The 13415-nt window shown below is 45.9% G+C and overlaps 1 protein-coding gene across 1 annotated transcript in view; it reads right to left on the reverse strand.

Annotated features, from left to right (window-relative positions):
* RELN (reelin) overlaps nucleotides 1-13415 on the reverse strand; it is a 1440257-nt gene that overhangs the window by 100831 nt on the left and 1326011 nt on the right. Inside the window, exons 51-53 of the mRNA XM_085653954.1 lie at nucleotides 4747-4901; nucleotides 3736-3950; nucleotides 1542-1719 (exon numbers count right to left, since the gene is read on the reverse strand). Of these exons, the coding sequence (XP_085510080.1) occupies nucleotides 1542-1719; nucleotides 3736-3950; nucleotides 4747-4901 (548 nt within the window). The remainder of the gene's footprint in view (nucleotides 1-1541; nucleotides 1720-3735; nucleotides 3951-4746; nucleotides 4902-13415) is intronic.

The following is a 13415-nucleotide window of genomic DNA, read 5'->3' on the forward strand; positions in this document are numbered from 1 at the left end:
TGTTGGCGCTTTGTGCTACTGTTTTCCCTAAAATCTTTAAAATGTAATATCTCCAGTTCTACTAATTGGATTTTTGTCATGTTGGTCTTGTTTTATTTATTCAAGATAGTTCTATGATTCTAACATGGTATGGGATCCTTTTTGTCTGGTGTCTTTCACTTTATTACTGTTTGAAGTTTTGCACAAATACTTTACACAATGCCTTTAAGTTAAGCCTAATTGCTTTGTGCCAAGTTACCAGAAGGTTGAGCACAGATTAATTTTGGGTTGACTTATGCCTTACCCTGACAGATATTGTGGTTGCTGCTTGACCAGAGCTGCCACCCCAGTAACCAACAACCCAATTTCTCACAGTGAAGGACATCGTATTTTGCTTTACTTTATGGAGAAATTGATGGAAGCAAAAGTGAAATATGAGTATCATTTTCATTAAGAGAAGCGACTGTTGCATCATTGGTTTAGTGAAAATATGGTGAGTGGCTTTTTTATGCCACTATATTAAGGACTGTAGTGTAAGACTCACGGGAAGTTATTTGTAAGAGCCTTCTTTTTTCATTTCTCTTTTGTCTCATTTTGCTTGTGTTGGATGGTACTCATTTAGTCCATTGCATTGATTGCTGGGACAATTAAGTAAGACAATTAAGAAAGACAGACATGGTTTCCTACAGGTGTAAGTGAAGTGGATATCATCGCTGTGTAGGACAGTCCTGCATTTTACATATTAAAGGTTATAAATATAAGCAATCAAATATTAAGGGAATTTGCTAAGGAAATTAGAGCAAATCGGATCAATTTACTGCAATGGGAACTTAACATAGGGTGGAGAGTACTTATGGATCTAATTTTATGGAAAATATCAAGGCACAAGAGATAATTAGAAAAATCTAATAAAATGCACTTCACATGAACAAATGAGGACTGTATCTGTTGGAGAATGTAGCTTTTTTAAATTTTATTTTTTACACATACTGTTTTGAGACATAGGGCTGAATTATGCACCATTTAGTGTTTAACATCCTTAGAATGTACATAAATATCTGGCATGCGTGCTTTTACAAATATTTGATGATTTATGTTTTTCACTATCGATCTTTTTACAGTCCTGAAGAAGTTGCAAGTAGAATAGCTGCTAAAAAATGTGTTGGCTGTACTGCTGCAGAAATTACAGTGGGCTAATCAGCTGGGATGAACTGTCCAATTAAATAAAAACGAATTTCACTTGAATTTGTGTAGTTACTTTAGTGTTGTAACTGATCAATGACTCTAGAAACTTTTAACTAACAGGAGTAATTAACAATTGGTGTAAATACACGTATTGATTCTATATGAATTGTGTGAAATGAAATGATTGTTCTTTACTTAATGATTCAAAATTAATTTCGTGAAATTTGATTCTCAACCTATTTGTAACATTTATTTTTACAGTAGAAATTGGTTTCAACAAAATTATAGTTGGTGTTACATTCTTTTACTGTTTCATCACTTAGTCATGTTAAGACCCTTAAGAAACACACAACAAATTGGAGAGGAGATGTCATTACCTTCACAGAACGGGTCAGGTAGCAGTTCGGGCCGGAGTACCCAGGCTCACAGATGCACTTGCCTTTCAGGCAGTCGCCGTGGCCTCTGCAGTTGTCCGGGCAGCCAGGACCCAAATAGAAATTATCAATCGCCCACTGCACGTCTGAGTACTTCTGGTAGAACCGGAACCGTACAGGGCTGCACAGAGAGCATAGATACATTCAAGATGAGTCTTTCTTTAGTTAATTTAAAGGGAATGGATAAACATTACTTTCTAGTTGCATCTGCAGTTAGTGGTACAACGTGGTGCTGTAATTAGCAGTCGTGCTTTACTGAACCTTATCAAACCTCGGAAATTGGCATAACAAACAAATTGGGCCTCTTTTCTGTTCCGTAGTGCGAAAACACAAAATATTCACCATAGGCCAGATGTATGAAGAAAACTTTTTGCGATTCCCTAATTGCGAATCCTTACGATTTGCAATTAGGAAATCGCAAAACGGCATGTATGAAAGTGTTGTGAACACTTTCTGCGATTCCCAGTGGGTCGCAAATGATCTACCTCATGAATATTAATGAGGTAGATCGCAATTTGCGACCCATTAGGAATCGCAAGTATCACAGGGATGGTGGCCTGTTGAGGTCAGAAGACCACCATGTCTGTGATTGCTTTCAAATAAATCAATCTTTCTTTTTGTAAAGCAGCCCGTTTTCCTTAAAGGAAAACGGGCTGCTTTACAAAAAGAAAAGTGAAAAGTTTTCCTTTCATTTTTTAAGAGCAGGCAGTGGTCCCACTGCCTGCTCTCAAAAAATGCTTTTACAAACATTTACCTTCCCATTTGTGAATGGGTTGCCACCTACTTGAAGGAGGTGGTAACATTAGAATGTTTCACAACCGCATTTCGGTCGCAAAACATTCATACATACTGATCCGATTCTGTATTAGGAAGGAACGCGTTTAAACACGCACCCTCCTAATACCGAATCACAAACCAAAATTGCGATTCTGTAACAAGTTACCGAATCGCAATTTGGGTTTGATATATGTGAAAAGCCTTTTTTGTGTTCTGCGAATCGTCCTGTTTGCGACCTCAAAAAGGCTTCATACATGTGGCTCTATGTGTATGCATGATTGCGATTTACCAGGTGCAAATTGGTGAAAAAACCTGTGAAGGTCATAATATGGCCCTCACTTGGGGGCATATTTATGACATTAGTGGTGCAGGGCAGCACAGCAAGTCACCTTACTGTGCTGCCCTGCATCACATGAATCGGGCAGGAATGGGCGGTATTTATCCAATATGGCCCATTCCTGTCCTTTCCCCTTGTGCTGGTGCCATTTTGGCAACCTAGCACCAACGCAGGCACCCTTGCACCATGGTGGAAGGGTGCGTGTGTTGTAGGCTGGATTGTTTTTGTGCAGGAAATGGCACCTTCCTGCACAAAAACAAACCACTGAGGCTTTTTCCTCTTTTTACGTGTGTAGCAGAATTGAGAGAAATAAACATATTTCTCCTCATTACACTGCCCCTGGGGAGGTGTATCCTTTTGGCGAATTCCCAGGGTTACTAGGTTTGGTAAATCTGGGAATGTGTCAATAACTATGGGATTTGCGTGGGAATGCCCACCAAAATGCCCAAAGAACACTCCCTTGCGCAGAATAATGCAACGCAGCAAATTGCGCTGCATTGCACTACTCGATATTGTTAAACCATTCAAAGCCATGCAAAGTGGCTTTGCGTGGTTTAAAAAATGACTTTGAGGTTTGCGTCATGCATGCACCACGTTGCGTGGGGCAAGCATGACACAAAGCTCTCATAAATATGGCCCCTTGGAATCTCGATAAGGGAGCAGGAAGCATTTTGCACCTGAATTGGGACTTGCATCCCTCTGAAAATGAGTGCTTTTGAAGTACTTTCCGTTCACGCACATCAGGCCTGCATCCATTACTTTGTACAGGCTTTCACTACTCTTTTCATAGTCTCCCAGTGGCGTGCCCAAAAGATTTCTTCCTCCTTTGCCTGCTTCGCATCAGAGGCGTAACAATAGCTCGTGCGGGGCAAGCTTCAGGGGGGAGCCTCCGGCACTGTGCACGGGTGGTCGGGGTCCTGGCCTGAAAGCTCCTGACTGGGTCCTGCGCATGGGCGGCCCCCTCCATGAACTCTGCAGGGGGTCACCCTCAAGTTTTGTTACGCCACTGCTTCTCATACTTACTTGCCAACAAGATTTTCGGGCAGAGGGTAAATAACTCGCTTCCATCCCTTTGTCGGGAAGAAAACTGACGGCTGTGAGACGCTCCCAGAACATTTAGGGTCGGCGGGAACACACTGAGGCACCAGATAGCTCCAGCTCACGCCAAAGTCAGTGGAATACTGCACGTGGACCTGGTTCTGAACATTTCTTTCTGATGTTTTACATCCAGCAGCAATCTAAAGTGCAAACATTAATATTATGACATTACAGTATCACCACAAGTGGGTCATGATAGTATAAACATAACAATTTTACTCACATAAAGTGAAAAAAATTCCTACCGGCCATGTCTATTAAAGTCCTGGTACATTACTTCGATCCATGATTTAACCAAACTTCAACACTTTCCTTCTCATGCAGGAACAAGATAAGTTACTTATTATTAGGTTGCCCTTTAAGCTTACTTACCCACGGTCTCATAAAAATAATAATAATATTTCATACAGATTGCGGTCCAGAAACCCAAGCCTGCTACATGGGAAAGGAAAAGAAGATAGTTCTTTATTGATCCCAGTTTTATCAAGCCTTTCCTTGGCATCAATGACGGTGAAATTATGAAATTCGTTTATTTGCGTTTTTGAAGACCACCATATTGTATGCATGGGTTTGCTGATGATGTCACAAGTGTATACTTCACTTTCTGAACTGTTAAGCAGGTGGGGGATAAAATACGCATAGTCTGGAGGGGAGTTTCACAGCAAAAACAGCATCACAAACTTAGCATTGCATTATAGGCCATGAATGGCTTGAAGTGCAGGAGAACGTTCAAACATTTTTTAAACAAAGCTGAAAGGTATCTTTTTTTCAAACCGTCCAAAGATGCTGCACAGCTCTTGATATTTTGGGTTTGCTCCGCCCCCCATTAGAAGTGGGCAGCGTCACTCTGATAATAATTTAACTCGCAAGAACGCACAAGAACATCGCACCCTAATGCACCAATTTTGCAAGCACAATGCCCATTCAAAACTCTACCTTGAATTGCATGATCCAGCCATCATTGGGTGTGAGGTCATGGGTTACTGCGTAGACTTCCCTTCCATCATGGCTGCCACACAGCATCACCCCATCTGGAGAGTCGCAGAAACGCTCAATGCTGCAGTCGTCATGGAACAGCCAGTGTTCATTCACTGGAAGAGAGGTAAGAGAAGAAAATGGTTTACATTCCTGTGGAATAGTCCACCTTTTGCTCCCCAGCGCTATCAGGACCAGCCACGGTTGGGCATCCAAAGCCCACTAGACACCCAAGTACTACATGGCTGAGCCAAAATAATTCAGAAACAGCTTCACTGCAACTGAGATAAAACACCCTTTTAATCAAAAGTACTCAGAGGGGTCTTAGCTGTGGTGTTCAGGTAGGTCTGACAGAGCTAACTGAGTAACCTCTGCCTTTTAGGATATTAAGTAGTTATTTTGCAGCATTTGTACTGCTATTTAAGATATTTTGGAGCAACGGTATTTTTGTGAAAAGTCTATTTCTCATTAGATTTTATACATTTTTTAAAAAAAATCACAATACTTGATAGATAGTTGTTTGTCCTAGTTCATCCTTTAGAATCGTTACTATGTACCCAATTATGCATTCCTTGTGAGAAAGTGTATTATTAGTTAGGACGGATGATAGTCCACCGCAAGTAATAATGTCACTATTTTTGTTAGGCCCTGTAAAGGGTTCAGTAATTTAAACCTGAGCTCAACTCCTGGGAGCTATGGCACAGAGCAGACAGGCTTAAGAAAATGTAAAAAGCATTTAGTGGTACCAAAACAGTAAGCAAGTATAAAGCAGAACACAATAAAAACCCCACTCCAAAGAATAAAAATAGAGAATATTTTAATGACCAAAATGACACCAAAAACCAATAAGGGGAACTAGAAATATGATTTTTTTAATAGAATCTAATTTTATTGTTCTCTAAGCACATATACAAACACAATAACAAATCTGAGCCCCCACATCTGCCCTCAATCTCGCTCAGTGTATATATATCTATTATATATATTCACACACACACACACACATATATATATAAATATATCCTGCATTAATCAATCCATCAATCTCAGAGTCTAATCCTTAGTAATCCCACCATTTGCCCCATATCCTTCTGTGTTTTTGTGTAGATAGTCACATTGAACCACAAGCAAGCATGTTGATATGGCTAGTTCCGTGGGAACCATCCGCACTTCCCTCCAGTCTGTGTCGTCCAGTTCACCCGCCCATCCCTCCCATTTCTGTTTCAATTTAGGATAGTGGTTGAAAGCATTAACAACCAAGTATTGATAAATCTGCGAGATGGCTTTCTTTCCAAGTTTCCCAGTTAGTAGTTTGGGCTCACGGGGACTAGATTTGCGAACTGTTGTGTCAGAGGGAATGGTCGCGCAGCGGGCGGGCCGCAATTGTAAATATCTGTGAAACTGTTCATACGTCACCCAGATGAGTAATTCCTAACTTATCCCATAATGAAAATCCCCCCAAAGCTGCAGTGTGATATATAGTCATGTTCCCTGCCAAAGGGGGGCATCAGTTTCCAATCCCAGCAAGTAGGGTGTAATGTCACCCTCCAGGCTAGAAACTCCACCTTAGTAATATCTGGGAGGGAGCAGGAGATTGGGGCCCCATAAAGGACAGCCAGAATCTTATCAGACCTAGCATGGCATGGTCAATTTGGCCAGATACGCCAGATTGTCCCAGCTCCCGTTGAGCCAGTCATTAATGCCTGTCACCTGTAAGGCTAAGTAATAGCAGTGAAGATCAGCCACTACTAAACCTTGTCCACTAAAAACACTGAAGCACACCAATTGGTCGTAACTCTCATCCACAGTCAATAATCTGTGGTTCAATCAGTCCAAATGAGTTTTCTTTGGAAGAATTTCACAACAGTTGTCACTACTAAACCTTGAACATAGGGTGACAGTTGGCAGTTGGCCTGGGCAATCCGGTGATGCCTGCTCACCACAGGAAGGTACGAAGAATAGAGTTCAGGCTGTAAAACCATTTGTTAGGGAGTGGGAGCAGGAAGTTCTGGAAGACATACAGCAATCGAGGTAACACCATCATTTTGAAGAGGGCCACTCGTCCCATCACATGAAGCTGGAGGCACTTACATTTCTGCAGGTCTTGTTTCATATTAGTGAGGAGGGGGACAGGTTAAGGGTCCATGTCAATTACAAGAGCGTAGAAACATGAATGTCCAGGTAGGGGAAAGAAAGATGACGTAAAGATATGGTGTTATTCCATGAGCAGGTAGTTAGGTCGCCTGAAATGGCAGCAGGGACTTTGCCCAGTTGACACAGAGCCCCAAAATCTCCACGTCAAGTTCAAGTATTTTCAAAAATCTAGGGCCCGAGGACTCGGGATCAGCTAGGAAGAGAAGTACATCATTGGCTTAGAGCATGATGCAGTCTTCTGGCCTTTTATGCCAATCCCTGTGTCCCAGAGTCACAGTGGATAATACGTGCCCAGGGCTCTATTGCAAAGGCGAACAGGAGGGGGGAGTGAAGGCAGCCCTGTCAGGTGTCCCGGCAGATTGGCAAAGAGACAGAGAGTGCCCTGTTTATCTGAACATGTGCTGGTGGGAGTACAGGAGTTTGTGAGCTTTTGTAAATGGGGCTCTAGTCCAGCTCTCTTCAGGACTGCACTCAGGAAGGGCCAGTCAACCGAGTCAAAGGCCTTCTCAAAGCCAATCAGGTGTTAAGCCAACAGGTGTCTCAGCCAATGTGTCTGGGAGAGTGCAACTGGGACCCTACGCATACAGTGGCGTGTGCCTCGTGCTGGCATGTAATTGCATTGGTCAGGGTGGATCAAATACAACAGTGTACACCATAGTCGGTAAGCTAGCACTATGGCAAATCTTTTAATATCTGTCTTTATAAGGGAAATTGGCTAGTAGGCAGCACAGTTTTCTGAAAGGTTGGCCCATTTACGCTATCAGCGTCTTGATCGGTGGGAAAGGCACCTGCCTCCGCCACTGCTGTGTACTTAACCGAAAGGTGAGGAATCTGAAGCTCTCTGGACCTCCAGTAAAATTCAACAGGGAACCCATCAGGGTCTGGTATTTTGCCTGGGGCATGTTTGGTAATGCCTCTGAAATCTCCTCGGCTGTGATTGCTTGGTCTAATTCCTGGTCCAAGAGGTGTGGGATTGAGGGAAGTTGGATATCGGCCAGTAGCGGGTGCACCCACACCTGGAGAAGCTGGAGTCTGTGGCTGTTTAGGGCCTTGTAGTAATCTGGAAACACTTGCATGATTTTGGAGGGGAGGGCCCTGGGGTGTCCCCCAGCATCCATGACCCATGGTATCACTCTGGAAGTGATCTCTCTAGAGGCCAGCTAGTAGAGTAGCTTTCCTAATTTGTTGCTATATTCATAAACCCTCTTGGTTGGTGCTCTCCACCATTGGCATGCTTCCTCCAGCGAGAGTCATCTGAGTGAGGACCTGGCAGCAGACAGTCGCCGTTTCAGGTCTGGGGAGCAGTCCGATCAGCTCTGGAGTTCTAGAGAAAGGATTTGTGCCTCCTGGGCTGTTATTTATCTCTGCCTGTCATGCACCATGATTAAAAATGCCACATGGACAGAGTCCTGGTTCTGGGGTCCCCAATGGTACCATTAGTGGTGTGTGGTCAGAGATGCCCTGTGGCAGGATTATAGCTTCGGTTAACTGAAAGATATCTGTGGCCGGCAACCAAAGAAAGACAATACGGGACCTAGTGTTGTGGGCTGCTGATGTGTGGGTATAAGTACGGTCCTGAGGGTGCCATATGCTCCATGTGTCACAGACCCCCATAGAGTATGCCCAGGCAGCGAGCGTCCGAGAACAACATTTTGGCCCTGGAGAGCTCCTTAAGTTTAAAGTCACCTCCGACCACTTTGATGTCTTGTGAGAACAACAGCAAGAGAGAGGCCAGTGTATGTAATGTTGGGGAGAGGAGTGGATGTGGGATGTACACTGATAGGAAGTTATATTGCTTTCCCTCCAGCAGGCCTTCTACCCTAATATACCTCCCCTGGGGGTCGGTGTATGTGTTGTTCATCATAAGTGGAAATTGTGCAGTAGGATGGCCAGCCCACTGGAACCCCGGGAAAACCCTGAATGGTAAACTCGGTCATACCCCTGGCGATGGTGGAAAGGACAGTGTTTCCCAATTAAGTATTTTTCCTGGAGCATGAGGATCGCCTGGCAAAATCTTTTGGTATAACAGCGGACTGCAAATCATTTAATGTGGTTCAGCATACCATTCACGTACCAGGAAATTATTTCAGGTGGCGCCATAAAGACCATAGGTCAAGCTTTGCAAAGCTTGGTCCAAGTTCAAATGTAGTAGGTAGTGCAGGACTGTATGGACTGGGAACTGGCAGGTGCATTCATGATGTGTGTGGCTGTTTAACTGCAAACACAAACCAATAACACGTCTGATAACATCCTTCCCCCAGCTCTCACCCATACTTCTAACCGTGAAGCATTATCGCCCTAAACCAAACATCTTAATGGAAAGAATATGAGGCTAATTAGAATCTAAATTGGGACCTCCTATGCAGGATTTAAAGCTAGATACCGTGTCAGTGGTGAGTGTGTGTGTAAACCTCCCCGGAAAAGGGAAGGCGACCCCAGACAGCCGACAATCGGGCTCAATAGGGCAGAACACTGGGGTCCCCTTCCAGGGAGTCGAACAGTTCTGGTGTACATGGTGGTGGAGTTACCTTACCACCTCGACCGGCCGACCCCCGGCCCACCTCCGAGTCAGTGGAGTCCAAGTGACCAGCGAGCTGGGCATCTGTTCTGTGAGATCTATTACTTCTTCTCCTCTGGGATTTAGGGGGCGAACAGAGGGAGCTCCTGGTTGTTCTTGCCTCAAAAGCACCTGTCTCTCCCATTCGGCGGAGTTCTATCTTTTCAGTTGCTCACTCCCAAGGCTGCACTGGTGTCTCAAAGAAAAGGATTAGGGAATTGAAGACTACCTTCAGCTTTGTGGGAAAAAGGAGATTAAATAGGTGATATGGAGATATGGAGAGTGCAGATCTTCTATTTCATCTCATCAAAACAGCGCCTGTGCTGAAAGACTGCTTGTGTATAGTCCAGAAAGGCCATGATGCACATGTTTTGGCAGTAAAAGTCTTGTTGGTTTCTGGCCTCATGAAGAATGACATCCTGGTCAAGATAATTGAGGACTTTGGCAATCGAGGGAAGAGAGTGGTGCTACGTGAGGGATTTATGAGCATGCTCAACCAAAACCAGGGTGAAAGGCTTCTCTCAGGGACCCAAAAGCGCCGCCAGTCCTTAAGAAATTTGGTCATCAGGCGATATTCGGTGTTCCATTTCAGTAACGCGATGGGTGACATTGCGCAGGTCTTGGCGCAGGAGCGAAGCGTCCACTTTAACCTCCTCCATTTTAGTTTCCACTGCTTCCTGCGAGTCTTGCATGACCTGGAGAATGGTAGCGAGATCTGGTTGGTCCGGAGTGCATTGCGTCATCGGGGGGGGGGCGACACCCCATCCCTGGACACCTGGGGTCGATGTGGTAAATTGATCATTCTTTGTTGGGTGGGAGTAGATGGAGTAGGTCTGTCTTTGCCCATAGTGGTTTACGGCCCTGCAAATTACTAGAGATAAGCCACAGCCTGCTTACCCCAAGGCCGCCACGCTACTGGGTGCCAGGGCCTGGAACTTCTCTAGTAGTGGCCAACGTCATGGGGCCCAGAACACTGACATCCCGGGCATGTCCCAGGAGAGAGTCAATGGCACCCCCAGGACCTGTCCATTAAGAGCTGGTGACTCCCTGTCGCTCCCTTTTCTTCATTCGGGGGCGCAGCTGCTGCAGTGCTAGAACCCTTGGTGGCCCCCAGACTAACACCAGTAGCAGTTCTCCAGCTCGATGCAGTGCACTCACCAGGTTCTTCCTGGCCGCTCTGTCAATGGCCTGCTCGGTTCTCTGCGATCCCAGGGTCCCGACATAGTCTGCGCGAAGCAGAACACCTGCCGCGGCTGAGGAGCGGCCTCTATCCATACCGCCTTGCACAGGAGCCACACCCGCAACACCACTGAGGCATCTTCCATGGCTGCTCTCATCATATCACGCACCCACTGGGGGCCCTGGTAAAGTGTACAACAGGAGGGGGGTCTCAACAAGAGTCCCTTAGGTGGATGGCGAAGGATTAGCGAGGAGGTGGGGAGCAACACTAAAGCGCAGCCATCATCTTTACGACCTCGGCCATGCCCCCCAGATATAAACTTTAAACGTTTTAAATAAAAAAATAGCACCAAAAAGGAAAGCACCAATCGCCGACAACTGGGTGCGCTAGGTAAGGTTCAAGGCCGACCGCAATGGAGAGCGGGTTGGATACAGAGACAAGGTTCTTCTGGGTGCGAAGTTTTGCCTTCTGACTTAGTCTCTGAAATCAGAGTCACGAATACTGCACAGGGCAAGGCATCAGGCTGTGGCCAAGATGGGTTCCAAGACATCAGATAGAAGTTGGATGAATTACCAGTGAAGCTGTTGACTTTAGGCGGGAAAGCTGAGAGAAGGAGGAATTCAAACACAAGAAAGTTCCCTCACTGCCCGTATACTTTTGGCGTCTTCACCTGGTGAAGATTTCTACTTTCAGACTTAGTCACTTTTTTAGAGCTCAGATTCCTTTTGGGGGGCAAAGCTACGCGCTATAGCTGAACAGGTTTCCATGAGGCCAGATGCCTTCTCTGCAACGTAGCACTGAAACAGATTTGCTGCTGTAGAAAAGCTCCAAGCGGGAGCAACCTGAATTTTTGGCCCAGCACCAACACACCTTTGTCAGATTGACTTGGCAGGTTTGTCCCGGTCTTCTATTAGTTCTCCAGGTAAAACCTTTTGATTAGTAGGTCTTAGGTTTGGACAGTCTCACTCAGGTAAGTGTTTTTGTTTCTTATAGCCATGACCTGCTTTTCTTCCTCTTCCACTTTCCATCATAAATAACTGCTCCAGGCCAAAATGGTGGTCCTCCCGCAGCTCCTATACTATTTTACAAACTTACCCGCGTATGTCCCAGTCTCCTTCTTCACTGCTTTTGAGAGACAACTCAGAGATTTCATCTGGGGTAGTGCCAGACACAGGCTGGCACTGAATACGCTGTATCTACCAACAGACCAAGGCGGACTGGCAGCCCCCGTCTTGAACAATACTACCTAGCCTCTCAACTGCAGTGGATAGCACGTTTGCTCTCCGATCGCAACTGTGCTGATACAGCAACTACACAGCCGCCTTACCCCCTGGGGCACATAGTTCGGTTGTTTCATCCTGGGGCGCGAACACGGCCACCAGAACCTCTAATCCTTGCGGTGGCTAACAGGTGTTTTTGTAGAAGCTTGTACCTGACATGCAGAGTTACCCCGTATGCGCTGGCGGTGCTCCTAGAGGGTACCCCCAGCGGACAATCAGTACTGACAGCACACATGCTCAGGGACTGGCATGACAAAGGTATCCACACCCTAGGGAACCTGTACCGGGACGAGACACTCACACCCTATGCAGCCCTAGTGGAGGAGGAGGGGCTACCGCCTGGGCAATTCCTCACTCACCGCGCGCTGGTGGCCTCACTCACGGCAAAATGGGGAGATATCATGACAGAGCTGCGTACACACCTCACCATACAATATCTGCACCTCATGGGGCGAGACAGACATTTAACGCTCTGGTTTGCGGCTTCACTCCACACTCATACAGCAATCAGTCTTGCCACACTACGCCACAAGTGGGAAGAAGACCTAGGTAGCCATCTCACCGATAAGGTATCGGCTGGAGTGCTTGAGAGCCCCACACGCATCCCCAGGAACATGCACTTTCGGCAGATACAGCTTTATATTATTCACAGAGCATACCTCACACCTGCGAAAATTAATCAATACTTTAACCGCAGTGATACAGCGTGCCCGCGGTGCGGAGAGTTAGGGGCACATCTGCTACACATGTTTTGGGCCTGCCCCGGGCTGGGGAAATACTGGAGGGCCGAGGCAGCTAAACTGCGCGAGAGCACTGACAGGGAGTTACCCTTCACTTGGCCTGCATACTTGCTACACAGATTCAGCAGAACCCCCAGCACGAAGGTCACGTCCAGATTCATAGATCTGGGAATGATAGTGGCCAAATGGCTGATTAGTAAAAGATGGAAAGCACCAGACCCCCCGCACATACAGGCCTGGCATCATTCCATGCTTGCGTGGGCCAAAGTGGAAAGCCTCGCTATTAAACATGAGGAGACACTGGGATTGCGTAGGGTCCCCATTGCCACATACTGAGATACAATCTACCTTGCACCGCAACACATCCCGGGCAAGCTGACCGCGGACCTCTCTGCCATGCCAGCCATCGGCAGCGCTTAGCCCCGCGGGCGACAATAACAACACATGCGCTGCGCCGATCTTCAGCTGGCGAGCACAGCATGCTTGCGACACTCAGTCGACACACACTCTAGGCAGGGGTTAACAGTCAGACGCTGTTAAGCACACAAGCTATGAGTCATGTCATATATGGATGAAAAAAATGGGGGAGGGCTACGGGCTGTTTGTTTGTTTGTTTGCTTACACTGTACACTCCTCTTCTTCCTTTCTTTTACCCCTTCCCTTGTATGCAAAGTTCCAAGTTTTTATTCTTAACAGTGAATCTTTTATCGGAACTCCTT

Source organism: Triturus cristatus, chromosome 4_1 (assembly GCF_964204655.1).
Source record: "Triturus cristatus chromosome 4_1, aTriCri1.1, whole genome shotgun sequence".
In the NCBI taxonomy this organism is placed as follows: domain Eukaryota; kingdom Metazoa; phylum Chordata; class Amphibia; order Caudata; family Salamandridae; genus Triturus; species Triturus cristatus.